General features: G+C 39.0%; 1 protein-coding gene across 3 annotated transcripts in view; it reads right to left on the bottom strand.

Annotated features, from left to right (window-relative positions):
* TOPBP1 (DNA topoisomerase II binding protein 1) overlaps nucleotides 1-21,106 on the bottom strand; it is a 70,918-nt gene that overhangs the window by 5,957 nt on the left and 43,855 nt on the right. For all 3 annotated transcript variants that reach the window (XM_070376104.1, XM_070376106.1, XM_070376108.1), the window contains 7 exons: nucleotides 19,248-19,468; nucleotides 18,179-18,345; nucleotides 17,823-17,934; nucleotides 15,356-15,519; nucleotides 14,726-14,863; nucleotides 12,407-12,496; nucleotides 12,073-12,234 (listed from right to left, as the gene is read on the bottom strand). In XM_070376104.1, coding sequence (XP_070232205.1) covers nucleotides 12,073-12,234; nucleotides 12,407-12,496; nucleotides 14,726-14,863; nucleotides 15,356-15,519; nucleotides 17,823-17,934; nucleotides 18,179-18,345; nucleotides 19,248-19,468 — 1,054 coding nt within the window. The remainder of the gene's footprint in view (nucleotides 1-12,072; nucleotides 12,235-12,406; nucleotides 12,497-14,725; nucleotides 14,864-15,355; nucleotides 15,520-17,822; nucleotides 17,935-18,178; nucleotides 18,346-19,247; nucleotides 19,469-21,106) is intronic.

The following is a 21,106-nucleotide window of genomic DNA, read 5'->3' as shown; positions in this document are numbered from 1 at the left end:
ACAACAAAGCTGGAGCATCATGTGCCCTGATTTCAAACTATATTACAAAGCTACAGTTATCAAAATAGTACATCATGTGAAATGTAGGGCTGGATGAAGCACAAGTTGGAATCAAGATTGCAGGGAGAAACATCAATAACCTCAGGTATGCAGATGACACCACCCTTATGGCAGAAAGCAAAGAGGAACTTAAGAGCTTCTTGATGAAAGTGAAAGAGAATGAAAAACTGGCTTAAAACTCAAAATTTAGAAAACTAAGATCACGATATCTGGTCTCATCACTTCATGGCAAATAGATGGGTAATGGAAACAGTGACAGACTTTATTTTGGGAGGCTCAAAATCACTGCAGATGGTGATTGCAGCCATGAAATTAAAAGACACTTGCTTCTTGGAAGAAAAGCTATGACAAACCTACACAGCATATTAAAAAGTAGAGACATTACTTTGCCAACAAAAGTCTGTCTAGTCAAAGCTATGGTTTTTCTAGTAGTCATACATGGATGTGAGAGCTGGACCATAAAGAAAGCTGAGCATCAAAGAATTGATGCTTTTGAACTGTGGTGTTGGAGAAGACTCTTGAGAGTCCCTTGGACTGCAAGGAGATCCAATCAGTTAATCCTAAAGGAAATCAATCCTGAATATTCATTGGAAGGACCAAAGTATTGGTAGCTCCAATACTTTGGCCATCTGATGTGAAGAGCTGACTCACTGAAAAAGACACTGATGCTGGGAAAGACTGAAGGTAGGAGGAGAAGGGGATGACAGAGGACAAGATGGTTGGATGGCACCACTGACTCAATGGACATGGGTTTCAGCAAGCTCTGGGAGATGGTGAAGGACAGGGAAGCCTGGTGTGCTGTAGTACATGGGGTCGCAAAGACTTGGACACAACTGAGCGACTGAACAACACTGTATGGGCCTAAAAACAGATCAATGGAATAGACTAGAGACCCAGAAATAATCATATGCATACATGGTCAAGTAATTTACAACAAAGATGCCAAGAATATACAACAGGGAAAAGACAGTCTTTTCAATAAACAGTGTTGGGAAAACTAAATCACCACATGCAAAAGAATGAAACTCAATATCTTACATCACACAAAAAACTAAACTCAAAATGGATTAAAAACTTGAACTAAGACCTGAAACCATAAAACTCCTAGGAAAAAAACAGGTGGCAAGCTTCTAGACAGTGGTTTTGGTTTTTTTACTTGACACAAAAAGCAAAGACAACAAAAGCAAAAATAAACAAGTGAGATTATCAAACAAGAAGCTTCTGCACAATGAAGGAAACCATCAACAAAATGAAAAGGCAACTTGTCAAATGGGAGAAAAAATGTGCAAATTATGTATCTGATAAGGAGTTAATATCCAAAGTATACAAAACACTCATAAAACTCAACAGTGGGGGGAAAAAAATCCATTAAAAAATAGGCAGAGGATCTGACAGACATTTTCCCAAAGAAGACATACATAAAGAAGGCCAACAGGTACGTGAAAAAGTGCTCAACATGACTAATCAACAGAGAAATGCAAATCAAAACCACAATGAGATAACATCTCACACTTGAGAGAATAACTTTTACATAGAAAAGACAAGAAACAACACATGTTGGCAAGAGTGCAGAGAAAAGGGAACCTCTGTGCACCACTGGTAGGAATGTAAATGCTACCGCCACTATGGAAAACAGTATGGAGGTTCCACAAGAAATCAAAGACAGAACTACTATATGGCCCAAAAATTCCACTTCTGGGTATTTATCCAAAGGAAATAAAAACACTAACTTGAAAATATCTTTACACTGCTGTGTTCACTGAAGCATTATTTACAGTAGCCAAGATATGAGTATCCAGAAATGAATGAATAGATAAAGAAAACTGGTATAAACATATACACACACACACACACAGACTAAATGGAATACTGGCAGCCATTAAAGAGGAAGCCCTGCCAACTGTGGAAACATGGATGGACCTTGAGGGCACTATGCTAAGCAAAAAGAGTCAAACAGAGACATACAAATACTATATGGTTTTTTTAATAAATGGAATCTAAAAAACAAAACCCTCAGAACTCAGCAGATAGAACAGATTGATGGTTGCTTGAAAGAGGCAGGGGGTTGAGGGGTGGGTGAGCAAAAAGGATGAGGGTGGTCAGGAGATACAAATTTGATATATATAAGTCATGGGGATATAATTCACGGCATGGTGGTTATAATTAATAGTACTGTATGGTATATTTCGGAGAAGGCAATGGCACCCCACTCCAGTACTCTTGCCTGGAAAATCCCATGGACAGAAAAGTCTGGTGGGCTGCAGTCCATGGGGTCGCTAAGAGTCAGACACGACTGAGCGACTTCACTTTCAGTTTTCACTTTCATGCATTGGGGAAGGAAATGGCAACCCACTCCAGTGTTCTTGCTTGGAGAATCCAAGGGATGGGGGAGCCTGGTAGGCTGGCATCCATGGGGTCACACAGAGTCAGACACGACTGAAGTGTCTGACTTCAGTCAGCAGCATGGTATATTTGAAACTCGTTGAGAGTCGATCTTGGAGGTTCTCAACACACAATATAAAAAAAATTTGTAACTGCATGTGGTTGTACGTGGACTTACTGTGGGGATCACTTTGCAATATATACATAAAATGAATCATTGTTATGAATCTAGGAGAGGAGGTCCAATAATTAGTCCACCCAAACCATCTCACTCAGCTCAAAATGGACAAGATGCAAATGTGCTCAATACTTCTGAACAGCGTTTTACCCCCTTGTCTTAATCATGTATAGAAAACCAAGAATTACTAGATATCTGATAAATTCCTCTAACATGGAAGATGAAAACCCAGCTGTGAAAACACAGCCTAGTGGAAACAGAAACTATTCAGACATAAGAAAACGTGAAAAAAAAAAAAGAAGAAGAACTTCCTATTAGATTATAGTTACATATAAAGGATTATAAATCAGATGGCTTCAGACTACTCAATAGCAATACTAGAAGCAAGGAGACAAAAGTTACTAGAAGAGACTAAGGGCAGTGAATGGAGCTCCTGGGATGATGGCACTGTACAGAAGCAAATACAGGCTGACCATCCAAACTGAAGCAATGCAACTGAAGACATGTTGAAGTCTGTTATCACGAAGTTCCCTGCAGCCACAGCACCTAGTTTCTAACCCGACGTCAGAACACTGGGGTAAGCCTATCTCAGGGTCCTACCTCTGCTTGGTTTCTCTTGGCCATGAACTTGACATGAAGCTGCTGCTCTCCCATCCTTAGCCTGCTGCCTCACTCTATAAATGTCTTCTGCTTTGACCTACTCCTGAGACCTACAGAGAGGCAATGATGAGCTCAGATGCAGAAATACAGGGCAGTTTACTCCCCCAATGCATTTTTCCAGATATCTAGAACCTGACACACGTATCAACCCTGACAAAGGCAAGGATACAAACAACCAGAGAGGAGCACCTGGAGGTCGTATGAGACTAGCAATCTATATTTTATCCTGGGTGCCTGGATGACATTCTGCTATTCTTTAACCAGGAAATACTTTCTATACACTCTTTCACATGTAAGAAAAAATACCAACAAATTATATAGTACACATACAAACACTTGACACAGTACAAATTAAGCAATTCATCTATGTTGGGTCCTATCTTAGATGGCAGCCATATCCCTGAAACAATCAGTAACTTCTGGAAGGATGAAGTACAGGAGCCTCTCTGAAAGTGAAGTCGCTCAGTCGTGTCCAACTCTTTGCGACCCCATGGACACCAGGCTCCTCAGTCCATGGGATTTTCTAGGCAAGAGTACTGGAGTGGGTTGCCTTTTCCTCTACATTCCCCTAATCCCTGCCCCTTATTCAATTAGTAGAATTTTAAAACCTCATATCTCAACAAATAGATTTCTAAAAAATATATTTAGGGGGAGGCGGTCCCAAGATGGGGAGGAATAGGACAGGGAGACCTCTTTCTCTGTCACAAATTCATCAAAAGATCATCTGAATGTTGAGCAACTTCCACAAAACAACTTCTGAACGCTGGTGGAGTACACCAGACACCGAGAAAGGCAGCCCATTCTCTTCGAAAGGAGGTTGGACAAAATATAAAACACAGAAACAGAGACAAAAGATTTAGGGATGGAGACCTGTCTTGGGGAGAGAGTGTGAAGGAGGAAAAGTTTCCACACAGTAGGAAACCCTCTCACAGGTGGGTCTGTGGGGAGTTTTGTAATCTCAGAGGGCAACATAACTGGGAGAAAAAAAAAAGAACCCCACAGAATACACACCTAACCACAACTGCCAGCATCACAGTAGCCCAGATGCTTGCGTCTACCACCGGAGAGTGGGGGCTGGGCAGGGAGGAGTGGCAGCATCATCGGTCCTTAGGGTAAGGAATGGGCCTGAATGCCCTGATGACAATCAGAGAGAGCTAACATGAGACTGCAACATGGGGTCACCAGAGAGACAGAAAAAAAAAAAAAAAAAACTTTCCTGAGAAAGGCTCTAACACAGCACAGTCACCCCTGATGCACTCACAGAACAAAGATGAGTGAATACCAAAGGAGTGCGAGCCAGCTGCAATATAGGGCTCTCTCTCCCAAGAGGCAGAGAGGCAGGTGTGCGACAGACAGAGCCAGAGCCGGAAGGCAAGGGGCTGCTGCAATCTCAGCTCTGGAGACTGCATCTTCTACCAAACTGTGAGCAGACTCCCAGTTGCTAGCTACGTCTTCTGGGTTCCGGATGGTTGACATCTGCCAGGAGTGTCACAGCCTGAGATTAGCTCCCCAGAGACACACAGCATACCTGTGATGGTGCTCTCGCAGCATACCTGGGAAACCAACAGGCCAGGACCAGGGAGGTGATTAAGATGCATGGTGCTTCTGGGACAGTGTGCTCATCAAGCACTGGGTTGCCTGAGGTGCTCGGACCTGGGAGGCACAGAATGCACAACCCATCTGGGTCTGTGCCCCTGCAAAGCTCCCGAGAACCTGAGCAGCTTAGACTTGGGGACTGCATGAAATGTAGGGCCCACTTGGGACAGTGTCCTTGAAGAGCACCCTGGAGTCTGAGCAGTGTAGACCTGGGAAACACATGCTGCCCCGGGCTGTGGTAAACCCAGGGTGGTCCACACACTGTGAACACTCCCCAAACATGCCAGTGGTATTTGTTTGCAGTGTCCCTCCCTTCCCAAAACACAGAACAAGTGAGCCTAAATAAGTAGCCACCTTCACCCCCTTGTGTCAGGGCAGAAATTAGACACTGAAGAGATTTGCAAACAGAGGAAGTAAAAATAAACAGAAAAAGGAACCACTGTGGAAGAGACAGGTGCAACGCATTAAAACCCTGTGGTTAATACTGACTGTGCACTGGAGGGGGACCTATAGACCTTCAAAACAAGTACAAGCTGGAAAAACAGACTGACACTCAACTAACGTCACACTGCCCACAACAGCTCCAGAGAAATTCCTAGATATATTTTTACTATTATGACTTTTTAATTTTTTAAAGAAAGTTTAAGTTCTTTATTACTCCTTTGATTTTCATAACCTAGTATTACCTAGCAAAAAAAAGGACCCTATTTTTTAAAGTAAATTTCACATATATATAAATATTGTGATGGATTTTGTTTTTGTATTTTATATTGTATTTTTGAGTCTATTCTAGATTTCTAATCTTGCTTTTTGGTATTATCAATTTTGTACCTTTAAGAATCTATCTTCAGTATTCATTTTCAGTTAGGGATTTGATTACTGGCTTGACTGCTCCCTCCCCTTTTGACTCTCCCTTTTCTCGTCCAGATCACCTCTATCTCCTACCTTCCTCTTCTCTTCTCTACTTACCTCTGTGAATCTCACTGGGTGTTCTGGGCTGTGCAGAGCACTTAGAGAATTGATTAGTGGCTTGATCGCTCTCTCCCCTTTGACTCCCCCTTTTCTCTTGGTCACCTCTATCTTCCTCCTCCCTCTTCTCTTCTCTATGTAATTCTATGAATCTCTCTGGGTGTTCCTGGCTGTGGAGAATTGTTTCACCATTAACCTAGATGTTTTATCATATGTGCTGTATTGATGGAGAAGTCTTGAGGCTACTGTAAGAGAAGGACTGAAAGCCAGAGGCAGGAGGCTTAACTCCAAAACTTGAGAACATCAGAGAACTCCTGACTCTGGCAACATTAATAGACAAGAGCTCACCCAAAAGATTCAATACTTACACTGAAACCAAGCTCCACCCAAGAGTCAGTAAGTTCCAGTGCAAGACATACCACACTAATTCTCCAGCAAAACAGGAACACAACCCTGAGCATTAAAACACAGGCTGCCCAAAGCCATGTCAAACCCATGGACCCCCCAAAACTCACTACTGGACACTTCACTGCACTACAGAGAGAAATCCAGCTCCACCCACCAGAACACAGAAACAAGCTCCCCCAATCAAGAAACCTTGACAAGCCACTAGTCCAACTCCACCCACAGGAAGTAGACTCCACAATAAAGAGGAACCATGAACTTACAGCCTACAGACATGGCACCCCAAACACAGCAATATAAACAAAATGAAAAGGCAGAGAAACATTCAGCAGGTGAAGGAATATGATAAATACCCACCAAACCAAAGAGGAGATAGGGAGTCTATCTGAAAAAGAATTCAGAATAATGATAGTAAATATGATCCAAAATCTTGAAGACAAAATGGAGTTACAGATAAACAGACTAGAGACAAGGATTGAGAAGATGCAAGAAATGTTTAACAAGGACCTAGAAAAAATAAAGAAAAGTCAATCAATAATGAATAATGCAATAACTGAGGATCAAAAGCACTCTGGAGGGAACCAACAGTAGAATAACTGAGGCAGAAGAGAGGATAAGTGAGGTGGAAGATAGAACGGTGGAAATAAATGAAGCAGAGAGGAAAAAAGAATGAAAAGAAATGAGGACAACCTCAAAGACTGCTGGGGCAATGTTAAATGCCCCAACATTCGAATCATAGGTATCACAGAAGAAGACAAAAACAAAGGGCATGAAAAAATACCTGAGGAGATAATAGTCGAAAACTTCCCTAAAATGGGGAAGGAAATAGCCACCCAAGTTCAAGAAACCCACAGAGTCCCAAAAAGGATAAACTTAAGGCAAAAACCCCCAAGATACATATTAATCAAACTAACAAAGATTAGACACAAGAGTAAATATTAAAAGCAGCAAGGGAAAAGCAACATACAATACACAAGGGGATCCCCATAAAGATAACAGCTGATATTTCAATAGAAACTCTTCAGCCCAGAAGGGAATGGCAGGACACACTTAAAGTGATAAAAGAGAAAAACCTACAAACAAAATTACTCTACCCAGCAAAGATCTCATTCAGATATGAAGGAGAAATCAAAAGCTTTAGAGACAAGCAAAAGCTGAGAGAATTGAGTACCACCAAACCAGCTCTTCAATAAATGCTAAAGGATCTTTCTAGACAGGAAGCATAGAAAAGGTTTATAAAATCTAATGTAAAACAACAAGTAAATGGTAATGGGATCATAGTTCTCAATAATTACCTTAAATGTAAATAGGCTAAATGCCCCAATCAAAAGACAAAGACTGGCCAAATGGATATAAAAACAAGACACTACATATGCTGTCTACAAGAGACCCACCTGAAACCAACGGACACATACAGACTGAAAGTGAAGGGCTGGAAAAAGATATTTCATGCAAATGGAGACCAAAAGAAAGCAGAAGTAGCAATACTCATACCAGACAAAATAGACTTTGAAATAAAGACCGTGATAAGAGACAAAGCAGGACACTACAAAGAAAACTATAAAACACTGATCAAAGAAATCAAAGATGACACAAATAGATGGAGAAATACACCATATTCATGGATCAGAAGAATCAATATAGTGAAAATGAGTATACTACCCAAAGCAATCTATAGATTCAATGCAATCCCTATCAAGCTACCAATGGTATTTTTCATAGAACTAGAACAAATAATCTCAGTTTATATGGAAACACAAAAAATCTTGAACAGCCAAAGCAATCCTAATAAAGAAGAATGGAACTGGACACACAGATGTAAAGAACAGAATTTTGGATCCTGTGGGAAAGGCAAGGGTAGGATGATTTGATAGAATAGCACTGAAACATGTATACTACCATATGTGAAACAGATGACCAGTGCAAGTTCAATGCATGAAGCAGGGCACTCAAAGCTGGTGCTCTGGCACAACCCAGAGAGATGGGATGGGGAGAGAGGTGGGAGGCGGGGTTCAGGATAGGGGGACACATATACACCCGTGGATGATTCATGTCAATGTAAGGCAAAAACCATCACAATATTGTAATTAGCCTCCAATTAAAATAAACTAATTAAAAAAAACCCCAAATTACAGTATAGTAAGAGTCCACAACTGCACTCATCTCACACACTAGTAAAGTAATGCTCAAAAATTCTCCAAGCCAGACTTCAGCAATACATGAACCGTGAACTTCCAGATGTTCAAGCTGGTTTCAGAAAAGGCAGAAGAACCAGATATCAAATTGCCAACATCCGCTGGATCATGGAAAAAGCAAGAGAGTTCCAGAAAACATCTATTTCTGCTTTATTGACTATGCCAAAGCCTTTGACTGTGTGGATCACAACAAACCGTGGAAAATTCTTCAAGAGATGGGAATACCAGACCACCTGACCTGCCTCTTGAGAAACCTATATGCAGGTCAGGAAGCAACAGTTAGAACTGGACATGGAACAACAGACTGGTTCCAAATAGGAAAAGGAGTACATCAAGGCTGTATATTGTCACCCTGCTTATTTAACTTCTATGCAGAGTACATCATGAGAAACGCTGGGCTGGAAGAAGCACAAGCTGGAATCAAGATTGCCGGGAGAAATATCAATAACCTCAGATATGCAGATGACACCACCCTTATGGCAGAAAGTAAAGAGGAACTAAAAAGCCTCTTGATGAAAGTGAAAGTGGAGAGTGAAAAAGTTGGCTTAAAGCTCAACATTCAGAAGACAAAGATCATAGCATCTGGTCCCATCACTTCATGGGAAATAGATTGGGAAACAGTGCAAACAGTGTCAGACTTTATTTTTTGGGGCTCCAAAATCACTGCAGATGGTGACTGCAGCCAAGAAATTAAAAGACGCTTACTCCTTGGAAGGAAAGTTATGACCAACCTAGATAGCATATTCAAAAGCAGAGACATTACTTTGCCAACAAAGGTCCGTCTAGTCAAGGCTATGGTTTTTCCAGTGGTCACGTATGGATGTGAGAGTTGGACTGTGAAGAAAGCTGAACGCCAAAGAATTGATGTTTTTGAACTGTGGTGTTGGAGAAGACTCTTGAGAGTCCCTTGGACTGCAAAGAAATCCAACCAGTCCATTCTAAGGGAGATCAGCCCTGGGTGTTCATTGTAAGGACTGATGTTAAAGCTGAAACTCCAATACTTTGGCTACCTCATGCGAAGAATTGACTCATTGGAAAAGACCCTGATGCTGGGAGGGATTGGGGGCAGGAGAAGTGGACGACAGAGGATGAGATGGCTGGATGGCATCACCGACTCGATTGACACGAGTTTGAGTGAACTCCGGGAGTTGGTGATGGACAGGGAGGCATGGCATGCTGCGATTCATGGGGTCGCAAATGGTCAGACACGACTGAGCGACTGAACTGAACAGTCCACAAAATAAAAGAAAAAATCAAGTAATAAAGGGAAAGGAGAAAATTATATTAAAAAAAAAATTCCCCGGAGTTTCTAGCAACTAAAAGGGAAATTAAATGGATCATAAAGCTCTCATTCTCTAATGAAAGAAATGCTACCACTGAGAAGATTCTAATTTGAGCAAGGATAACAACGACACTGCTAATGATACAAACTCAGAATCCTTCTTTACACAGCATTCTAATGAATCATGAATTCATCAGAGATGGCTCTTAGAATAAATCTTCACGATCTCTTGTATACATGGTGTTCTTTTACCTCAAGAAATTTGTCATTTAAAAATAATAAAGCATGTATACCTGTTTTATATATATATATGTATTTATTTAGATGTTCAAGGAGAACAAGCACTGATTTACTAATTCCTAGTCAATACACTTCACTGCTTTATAACAGGTTTTATATCTGTTTCAAGCATTCCTTCTATTAATTCCTGACCAACTTCCAAACGCAAGCAGCAACAATTACAAACCAGGTTGAGTTTTGACTTCCTTCTATTTGAAATCCTTTGTGGTAAGACATTTATGATGTGTCATATCTCACTGATTCCTGATGGCATTTTAGGTACTCTGGTGTCAAGATTTTTCTTTGCCCATTCAAATAGCCAACAAAGGCCAATTCTGAACAGGAATATAGTGAGCCTTCCATGTAGCAAGTGCATGATTTCCCTTACTATCTAACACAGGTATTTACAATGTACCAAAGCATAAGAGATTAAGAGGTAGCAAGAATACACAGAAGAACTATACAAAAAAAGATGACTCGGATAACCATGATGATGTGGTCCTTTACCTAGAGCCAGACATCCTGGAGTGCAAAGTCAAGTGGGCCTTAGGAAGCAATACTATGAACAAAGCTAGTGGAGGTGATGGAATTCCAGCTGAGCTATTTCAAATCCTAAAAGATGATGCTGTTAAAAGTGCTGCACTCAGTATGTCAACAAATTTGGAAAACTCAGCAGTGGCCACAGGACTGGAAAAGGTCAGTTTTCATTCCAATCCCAAAGAAGGGCGAAGTCAAAGAATGTTCAAACTACCACACAGTTGTGCTCATTTCACATGCTAGCAAAGTGATGCTCAAAAATCCTTCAAGCTAGGCTTCAACAGTATGTGAACCAAGAATTTCCAGATGTACAAGCTGGATTTAGAAAAGGCAGAGGAACCAGAGATCAAACTGCCAACATCCATTAGATCATAGAAAAAGCTAGAGAATCCCAGAAAAACATCTTCATTGACTATGCTAAAGCCTTTGACTGTGTAGATCATAACAAACTGTGGAAAATTCTTAAAACAGATGGGAATATCAGACTACCTTACCTGCCTCCTGAGAAACCTCTACGTAGGTAAAGAAGCAACAATTAGAACTGGACATGAACAACAGATTATTTCAAAATTGGGAAAGGAGTACATCAAAGCTCTATACTGTCACCTTGCTTATTTAACTTTTATGCAGAGTGCATCACGTGAAATGCCCAGCTGGATGAATCACAAGCTGCAATCAAGATTGCAAGGAGAAATATCAATAACCTCAGATATGCAAAAGGTAGCACTCTAATGGGAGTAGAAGAACTAAAGAACCTCTTGATATATCCCTCAAACAGAATGGTGAAGACGAACTAAAGAGCCTCTTGGTGAGGGTAAAAGAGGAGAGTGGTGCTGGAGAAGGCTCCTGCAAGTCCCATGGACAGCAAGGAGATCACACCAATCAATCCTAAAGGAAATCAACCCTGAATATTCATTGGAAGGACTAATGCTGAAGCTCCAAATACTTTGGCCACCTGACAGGAAGAGGTGACTCACCGGAAAAAGACCCTGATGCTGGGAAAGACTGAGAGAAGAAAAAGTGGGTTACAGAGGGTGAGATGATTGGATGTCATCACTCACTCAATAGACATGAGTCTGAGCAAACTCCAGGAGATGGTGAAGGACAGGGAAGTCTGGTGTGCTGCAGTTCATGGGGTCACAAAGAGTTGGACATGACTTAGCAACTAAACAACAACAAAGCAAAAAGGTCAAGAAAATTTAGAAAGGACCCTTGGGTAAATGTCTCTCCTTGGATTCGCAGAATCAATTTCTGCGTTCTTTAGAGTCCAACATTTTAGAGGGCACTTTTAAGGTTTTTATAGGTCTCCAGATTTTTAAACCTATTTCGTATTTACCTTCCAGGTCAAATGTTTACATGTGTTCATTATTTTAAAAAAATAGATGGAAACTGAAAGGGTTGAATCAAGGAGACTAATGGGAGATTAACATTCTATGAATAACAACCAAGGGTTTTACTGTATAGTTAAATCTATATGCATATAAGCATGTTTCTGGTAGAGAGGTTGTCAAGGACAGGATTTTACAAACCTGCATAAGAAAATCAGCAATGTATTCTGTTTTCAAGCAGTATACATTCTGGGCAGCAGCTTCTGCTATATTAACTCCTGAGTCATCTGGTTTCTGTTTATTAAAGTCAGAAAAGAGATGTGTAGCTTCTTTAAATAAAGATACAGAATAACCAGGCAGCACCTAAGGAAAAAACAAAAAGCACCACAATCTATCAGTGTTCCAAGGTAGTTCAACTGTATAAGCTACACCTAAGGATTACCATCTCATAAAGTACAGAAAATCAAAAACTGATCACAGCAACCTTGGTTAGAAATAATTGTAAAAAATCCAGTTAAGTTGACTCAATACAAACCTTTGCTCCTCCTGACTGAAGTAGGCGTTTGAATCCTGATTCTCGGGACTGATCAACATGTAAAATAACTTTCCACCCGCTAAATGCCCCCTGCAAATAAAGAATAATCAGTGTAGAAATTATTTGGAAAATAATTTGACAATATCATGGTGTCTGGCATACAGTTGGCCATCAATAAATAATTAAAGAATAAAAAAATGATTTAATAATTAGGTAACAGTAAAACAAAGTGACTTGACATTTGCCTAGTTTTTTGGTAGTATTTTTCTTCCTTACAACTAATCTAATTGTAGAATCTAAAACACGGTTTCTTAGATTAGATGAAGCCTCACTACTATTTCCCTTGAAAATGACTACAAATTGGAAATTTAAGTACAGAATTAACAGTTAACAGAAGCTTGTGGAATTACTCTAAAATAAAGGGAATCAAGGCTAACAGGGACTTGGAGATAGCAGAGAACTCAGAATATAACATAAAAGATGACATAATTTGTATTGTTAACCTTTTTGTGAGGCATGGACCCATCTGGCAGTCTAGTAAAACCTATGATCTGTTTTCCAAATAATTAAAAAAAAAATAACACCTTTATTGAAATGTAATTTCCATACCATATGAATGTTTTATAAATGTTCAAAATAAAACAAAGTATTACAAATGAAACCATTTTATTGAAAATTATAAAAATATTAAAAAATTTGTGACATAATAGATGTGCTTCTACCTTAAACCCATCAGAGGGTTGAAGACACCATTTAGTAAAAAATGCATTTAAATACACCTAATGTACTAACCATCATAGATTACTACTGTTTTTTAAAACTTTATTTATTTGGCTGCACCGGGTCTTAGTTGCAGCACGTGGGACTTTTAGTTGCATCATGTGGGATCTAGTTCTCTGATCATGGATTGAACCTGGGCCGCATGCACTGGGAGCACGAAGCCTTAGCCACAGGACCACCAGGGAAGTCTCACTGCTGCTGCTGTTGAGTTGCTAAGCTGTGTCTTTGACTGCAACCACAAGGACTGCAGCACGCCAGGCGCATCTGGTCTCCACTAGGTCCACTAACTAATTTGAGAGTTTGCTCAAATTCATGTCCTTTGAGTCAGTAATACTATCTAACCATAGCTTACTAGTCTACATTAAACATGCTCATAACACAGAAGTCTTTAGTTGGGCAAAATCAGCTAACACAGAGTCAATTTTATAATAAAGTAGTTGAATATCTCATGTAATTCACTGAATACTATACAGAAAAACAGAATGGCTGTATCAGTTGTTTACTGCCCCCACGATCATGTGGCTCACTGGGCGCAGTGCTTGCTGCTATAGCCCAGCATCACCAGAGAGTACTGCATTGTATAATGCTAGCCTGGAAAAAGACCAACATTCAAAATTTGAAATATGCTTTTCACTGAATGTGTATCACTTTTGTAGCATCATAAAGTCAAACCACTGCAAGTCGAGGAGGTCTATATGTATTATAATTTTAAAGTTGTGATGAACATAAACAATATTTCAAGTTGCAAACATAATGCAAGCAAAAATATCTCATTTTTGGGACTTCCCTGGTGGTTCAGTGGTTAAGAACCTGCCTTATAATGCAGGGGATGCAAGTCTGATCCCTGCTGGAGATCCCACATGCTGCAAAACAACTAAACCCACGCTGCAACGACTGAGCCTGAAAGCCATTACTAGAGACCTCGTGCGCCACGAGGAAAGACCCCATGTGAGGCAGTGAAGATCCTGTACGCTGCAAGTAAGACTCAACAAAGCCAAATAAAAAAATACATTAAAAAAAATACCTGATTTCTGTGGGGAACGTCACAGCACTGTTAACAGTGTTGTGATTTGTTGCCTAGACTTATATAATGAAGGAAATGCAAACTTTCAATTAGAGGTTTGTAAAAATAAAGATGTATTTTTCCCATCAAGTGTACAGCCTTTCTGAATCTGATCTATAAACTCCTTTGATATATGATTTGATAATCTGTGGACCCCAAGTTGAAAACTCCTGAAGCTAGAGGCTGAAAAGATTCTTTGGAAGAAATATAGTATGGGTCACATTTTACACATATAAATGATTTTTAAGAGCGCCATCAACACTAAATATATATTACTGTTGATCACAATTAGAAGAATTAGGAATCACACTAAGCTCAATTTAGAATGCCCAAATTAAGTATATCAATCAAAGAATAAAAGACAAATAGAACTATTCTTACTTTGTAATACAGGTTATCTATTAAAAATTAAAATCTGGACTAGTCATGACATCAAATGCCATTTATACTACCCACATAATTATATATATTAATACCTCAGTAATGCCTGATTCTTGTCTTTGCTGGATTTTTTTCCTCCATCTCATTGCTGCAAGTGCTAGTTTTCGTTGCTGTACATTGATTCCAGTCAAAACATCAAGTATGGAACTACTTCCCCACTCATAGTCTTCTTCCTAGAGAATTAGTTCAACAAACTTTTGAATTTCTACAATTCGTCCTCAAAGAGTCCCCAATCTAGTAAGAGCTACAAGCTACACATTTTGTTCCTTTAAATACAGAGAGTACTAAACAAGCATCAATTTATGAGCATGGAGGAAATGTAGATTAATTTGCCTTCATATGAAAGTCATGTACATCTAGCTTCATCTTAGCAACTGGTAATATTTAGATTACTGGGCTTTACCTACTATAAGATGAAAGTCACAGAAGGACATGGTCTCGGAGGAGGTATATATTAACAGTTTGATTACTAGTCTATACAAGAGAGATCCCTGAGGTTATCTTGATTGAAAACTTCAAAAACTACATGATAGATATTATTGCGATGGTCAGTTACAAACCAAAATATTTCAAATAACTAGCTTAATATTTTATGTGCTGGAATCAATTATTAAGACATTTAATTTTAAAGAAAAATGACCCTTCACGTTAATTTGCATACACACCGACATGAAGCGCCCAGCAGTCCTGCAAGCTTCAAGGTAGGAGCGATGGAGTACCCACTTTCCCGCTGCCACGGAGGCTAAATACTTCTCATTGCGAAGTGGATGCCCCACAACAATGTGTGTACAGCTGGGATCAAAGCACTGCTTCTCAATCACTGATCCACCTTAATTAGAGAAAAATCGATACTTTATTGATTCGTAACCTTTTCTGAGGGAAAATGTACCTCAACTATGCAGTGGTGGTGGTGTAGTCGCTAAGTCGTCGACTCTTGCAACCCCACGGACTGGAGCCCGCCAGGCTCCTCTGCCCCTGGGATTTTCTAGGCAAGAGTACTGAAGTGGACTGCCATTTCCTTCTCCAGGGGATCTTCCCGACCCAGGAATCGAGCCCAGGAATGCAGAGAAGTTATTTATAAATGAACTGCATTAAATAAACAAAACCCCGGACAATTACTTTACATGCGTATTTTTATAAAATGTTTACTCAAAATTTCCTGCTTCTCTGAAATTGGTTACAATTAAGATAAAAAAAAGAAAATGAATACAAACAAGAGCAACAAACTGCAAGTGGTTGCTCTCTTAAGCCTCTCTTAGGTTCACATCTCTTAAGTCTCTTTCAACTACCTTAGCAGTTTTCAAGCACTGAATATGTGTCACCAGGGAGAGGGAGGCCAAAAACGGGCATCTATAGACTAAATACAGAAAAAAAAATTTTTGTCCTGCTTTTAGTGGAAATAAGGTCAGTAGACCAACACAGAAGCTCAGGAGGAAAACACACACTAGGTAAATAGAGATGAAGGAGATGGTGAGAGCTGATCCCTCTTCTCAGATATGTAAGAAAGAAGTCTGACTTTGAGGAAAGAAGGCCTAAGTAAATGAAAGCATATGTAAAGCATGCTTTTATTTCTATTTTAGAGGTTAGGCAGTGTGGTACCAAGGACTTCTTGAGATTTTTAACAAAACAATGGAACTCTACTCATGCTTTACAGATGACTTTAATAATTAAGAGCGGCAATACTTTTGAGCACTTACTATACAAGTCAGGGAGTTTAAAGTATTGACGCATTTAATCATCACTATTCTATGAATATTCTATTATGTACAATTTACATATGAGGACACAGGTATAGAGTAACTAACCCAGGATCACAGTGACTAAAGAACAATAAGGTAAAAATTCCATTATTAGTATCAATATCTAATTCTACGTAATGAATTTATTATAACCCAGACAACAGGCGAACTTATTTATGTACATCAGTTGGCCACGGCTGCTTCGTTTATACAATGATGGGACTCTCTGCAGTCTAGTATCAAAAACCCTCTAGTCACAGACTCCCAGTTCAGCAATCTGCCCTCATCTGCCTCTGCTCTCTTCTAGACAAGTCTCTGCTAGCTGCATAGTTTACAGAGATGGAACACTCTACGGAAGACACACACTTGAAAGTGCTCCATTTGGTAGCTCTAGGTAACGCTTAGCAATTCTGACTTATCTCCATCTAATTTATTGTATGACTGGGAAACAAATGTTCCACATGAGTGAAGTTTCCAAAACATACAGCTTCTTAAGTACACAACTGTATCTGAAAGAAATCTTAAAAAAAAAAAAAAACTTAAAAGGAGTTTTAAGTTTGTCCCACAAACTTAAAAGGAGAGCACTAAAGGACCTTTAATCTTTTCTTGATGATTCAGGGCCACTATTAAAAACAATCATTATTTCTTAATGTTTCTCTAGGTCAAGTTGTCATATTAAGTTCTATAAGGCTGCTTTGTCCAATACAGTAGCTCCTAGTCACATGGGGCTATTGAACACCTGAAGCACAGCTACTCCCTATTGAGATGTTGAGATGTGCTGTACATGTAAAATATATCCCAGATTTCAAACTTAGTAAGAAAACAGGCAAATTATCTCACTGATATTTTATACTAATTACATGTTGAATAAAATATTTTAAATATATTTTGCATATACTAATAAATAAATATAAATAAAGTACACATATAAATAAAATACATAGGTAAAATTAATTTCACCTGCTTCATTTTACTTTTTAAAGTAGTTGTTAGGAAGTTTACCTTTCTAGTATGCTGCTTCCAGAATGGTCAGGAAGAGCTTGACAACCAGTAGAATAAGAACATCACAGCAGGAGGAGCTCCTGTCTGGATATCAGTGTACCTTCAACTTCATGAAAATGTAGTTTTTAACTATATAATTCCTTTGATTTTGTCCAGAGTTTCAACAATGAACATTCAAAGTAGGATAAGATTCTTACACCTGAATGATGGGATTCACTTTAAATCTTTAAATCCTATGACTTAAGTTCTACTGCTGACAGGCTGTATGGCCTGAGACAAGTTATTCATCTTTCTAATCTCAATTTCTACAGCTTAAAAATGGTAATCAATAGTTAGCTACATTTGACTTCCAAATAAGGTTACATTTTCGACATAAGTAAGATACTTGTACCTAGTTTTTCAATCAGATGACAATAATCAATACGTTCTTGAGGATTCAGAGATGACAACTGAAATATGTACTGTTTTTTTAAGTCTTCATGAGTCTCCTCTATTGTTATAATCTGGAATGGAAAAGTTTATTTTAGAAAAAAATTAACATCAAAACAGCTCTCAAGTCTATGGTTCTTTTACAGTAACATTTTACTTAGTTTTCTGAGTCATCAAATGCAGAAATGATTATAATAAAGTACAAAGAAATAAAGTTTTCAACATATGACAAAACCTTGATATTGATATCAAAAAATTCTGAATGTAGCGTAACAGCAATATCCAAAAGTTTTATCACCATACTAAGGATAAACAAACCTTTTCTCTAGGGTGTGGAGCCACAGGTGGGTTGGCTAGGGGGAAGGCAATACTGGGGGCTTGAGGCGTAGGGATCAGGTGGCTGTCTTTCACTGGAGCTTCCAGTTCTTCAGAGATCGGGTGTTTTGGGGCTCCGGTCACACATACGTTCCCAGGATCACAGACAGCTGAGGGCAATAAAATGCTACAGTGTGATGTTATCCAAATATGACTAAGAAGAAAGTCTGGGAAATATTCTCATCTGTCTTAACCAAGATGAAATTAAACAGAAATTCTAGAATGTAAAATGTACATGCAAAAGAAGTAGCCTATTTCTAGAGCTTATAAATGAATGCAATTAAAATGGCAAATGGTGTTATCTGTGTGCTTCTCTCTTTAAATACCACACCTTCATCAGTAAAATGTAAATCAGATTTTAAAAATGAGAGCAATTCTATGAGAAAATCAGAAGCAGAGATAAATCTATACATCTAGTATAGAGAAATACTCATGTGATCAGAAAGAGAAAGAGGGGGGGAAAGATGACCAATGATGAGAAACAGGAAGCATTTTGTTTTCAAGGTAAAGTCCAAGGAAGAAAAATATAGGGAATTCAGAAAGAAACTCATACAGCTCTAAAGAAATGTAGGTAAATGCTAGGTGGAGTTAAGACTTAAATGAACAAGATGATTGAGAGAAAAATCAAGCATTAACTACACAAATGCAAAAAGAACTGGAAAAATGTCTGGGGGAAAAAATGCCTAATCCTTAACTTCCAAATTTAATCAAAATACATATTTCAATTTATGATGCCTATGTGGCTAAGTCACTTCAGTCGTGTCTGACTCTCTGCAACCCCATGGACTGTAGCCTGCCAGGCTCCTCTGTCCATGGAATTCTTCCAACCAGAGTATGATAAATTACATCAATTTATAATTATTTATCTGACTTCCAAGTTTAAGCCCAAATATATCTATTAAGTTTTTGTTGGCATGTACAATTCAGAGAACCACGAAGTGCTTATCTATTTATTTTCAAGAAGTCAACATGTACTTAATACAAACAATTAAATAGATTTCTTTCTCATTACCCTGTTCAGCAATTTCTGAATCATGTAAAGGCTCCTGGAAAGGAGAATCCTCCAGTTTTTTAACATCAACCTGAAGCTCAGAGTATTGTGTGGGACAACTAGGCCACTGCAAATTGCTGGCAAGTCTTGCTCTCTCCTCCCTGGCTGTAGGGTCATCCCAAATGATCTGTTCATTTTGGGAGGGCTCTGTGTTGACATCAGGTACTGTTTGACGAGACTGCCTAAGGAACAGAAGTCACAATTTTAATAACAGATAGCCATAACAAAATCCGTCCTCATAACTTCTGTTAAGTTAGACTGCAAATTGGTGGTTCACCTTTAAATGTCCACCATCTAGCACCCAGTAAGCAACTTGAAAATACTTATTCAATAATTGAACTTAGGGAAATTTTTATTTAAAAATTTTTTTTCCCAGAACTTATGTTTTACCTAGAAAATAAAGCACATTGAATCTCAACTTCAGAGGGTAAGTTTACTGTAGGAAATTTTAAAAAATTCCAAAATGATTACAGCATTTAGAAAAGGGACTTTTCTCAATTATATAGGCTTAGGGAAACATGTTTAGAAACCTGGTTATTTTGCTGACCATTCACAGGTTGTATTTTTAATCACTGGAAACAATAACTGTAATTAAACAATAACTATAATTACGTAGGAAGTGTACTTAGTATCTATAGGCTGCTTTTAAGGAAGGTTTTTTGGTTACTAACAACCAAACCTCTCAGAGTCTAAGGTAAGCCAGCTTTATAGAGAACTAGAGTGAAACATGTTTTCAGTTCAGTTCAGTCCAGTCCCTCCGTCGTGTCTGACTCTTTGCAACCCCGTGAATTACAGCATGCCAGGCTTCCCTGTCCATCACCAACTCCCAGAGTTCACTCAAACTCATGTCCATCGAGTCAGTGATGCCATCCAACCATCTCATCCTCTGCCATTCCCTTCTCCTCCTGCCCCTGATCCCTCCTAGCATCAGAGTCTTTTCCAATGAGTCAACTCTTCGCATGAGGTGGCCAAAGTATGAGTTTCAACTTCAGCATCAGTCCTTTCAGTGAACACCAGGACTGATCTCCTTTAGAATGGATTGATTGGATCTCCTTGCAGTTCAAGGGATTCTCAAGAGTCTTCTCCAACACCACAGTTCAAAAGCATCAATTCTTCGGCGTTCAGCCTTCTTCACAGTCCAACTCTCACATCCATACATGACCACTGGAAAAACCATAGCCTTGACTAGATGGACCTTTGTTGGCAAAGTAATGTCTCTGCTTTTCAATATACTATCTAGGTTGGTCGTAACTTTCCTTCCAAGGAGTAAGCGTCTTTTAATTTCATGGCTGCAGTCACCATCTGCAGTGATTTTGGAGCCCCCCAAAATAAAGTCTGACACTGTTTCCACTGTTTCCCCATCTATTTTCCATGAAGTGATGGGACCAGATGCCATGATCTTAGTTTTCTGAATATTGAGCTTTAAGCCAACTTTTCCACTCTCCTCTTTCACTTTCATCAAGAGGCTTTTTAGTTCCTCTTTATGGTGTACCAATTTCACTGAAAAGTAAAAAGAATTCCAATACCTGCCTTCAATGTGTATACTGAATATTTCAATGTATATACATAAAGAATTATTAATAAAAATAATTTGCTAAAGCTGATGGCACTCCTAAAGTGTTCATTTGCCTCAAATACAAGGAAGATGGCCTTTTACTCTCAGAATATATTTACTTACTGACTTTGGCACAAGATTTAGGCTCTCTAAAATGTAAAATATGACCTGAGGTGTATTAAATAGAAAATCATTTTTGCTCCGTACTCAGCTAAAGAAACAGCCTCATGAAACATACAGTTAATATAGATAAATGCATATTTCA

This window comes from Bos mutus, chromosome 1 (genome assembly GCF_027580195.1).
Source record: "Bos mutus isolate GX-2022 chromosome 1, NWIPB_WYAK_1.1, whole genome shotgun sequence".
Classification (NCBI taxonomy): Eukaryota; Metazoa; Chordata; class Mammalia; order Artiodactyla; family Bovidae; genus Bos; species Bos mutus.
This window is presented reverse-complemented; position numbering and strand designations above follow the sequence as displayed.